Below are 575 nucleotides of genomic sequence, written 5' to 3'. Positions count from 1 at the left end.
GAGCAGCTGCTCCAGGGGGCCCTGGAAGTGGCTTCAGCCATCGCGGCGCGGAGCCCGGTGGCCGTGCAGGGGTCGAAGGTCAACCTGGTCTATGCCAGGGACCACCCGGTCCCCGAGGGGCTGCGCTACATGGTGGGTGGCACCTGTCCCCAAATGCCCCCTCACCTGTCCCCAAATGCCCCCTCGTCTGTCCCCAAATGCCCCCTCGTCTGTCCCCAAATGCCCCTCACCTGTCCTCAAATGCCCCCTCGCCTGTCCCCAAATGCCCCTCACCTGTCCCCAGATGCCCCTCACCTGTCCTCACATGTCCCCTCACCTGTCCCCAAATGCCCCCTTACCTGTCCCCAAATGCCCATCACCTGTCCCCAGATGCCCCTCACCTGTCCCCAGGCATCAGGCCCTTCTGCATTGTCCCTGTCCCCAGTTCCCTGACTGTGGTGACATGCCCATCTCTGTGCTATTGCCACCCCTGCCCCTAAGGATGTCCCCATCCCTGCCCCCATGGGTGTCCTGTCCCTGTCCCCGGGGGTCCTGTCCCCATCCCTGTCCCCAAGGGTGACCTGTCCCCAGGGGTG

The 575-nt window shown here is 65.2% G+C and overlaps 1 protein-coding gene across 1 annotated transcript in view; it reads left to right on the top strand.

The window, feature by feature from the left end:
- Window positions 1–132, top strand: part of ECH1 (enoyl CoA hydratase 1, peroxisomal) — a gene marked incomplete at both ends in the record, with an annotated part of 6,134 nt that extends 6,002 nt beyond the window's left edge. Inside the window, one exon of the mRNA XM_009993759.1 lies at window positions 7–132. Within this exon, the coding sequence (XP_009992061.1) occupies window positions 7–132 (126 nt within the window). The remainder of the gene's footprint in view (window positions 1–6) is intronic.
- Between the last annotated feature and the right edge of the window lie 443 nt (window positions 133–575).

This window comes from Chaetura pelagica, unplaced genomic scaffold, assembly GCF_000747805.2.
Source record: "Chaetura pelagica isolate M959 unplaced genomic scaffold, ChaPel_1.0 scaffold3043, whole genome shotgun sequence".
NCBI classification, from domain to species: domain Eukaryota; kingdom Metazoa; phylum Chordata; class Aves; order Apodiformes; family Apodidae; genus Chaetura; species Chaetura pelagica.
Note: the sequence above shows the minus strand (reverse complement) of the source record. Positions and strands in the feature narration are given on the sequence as shown.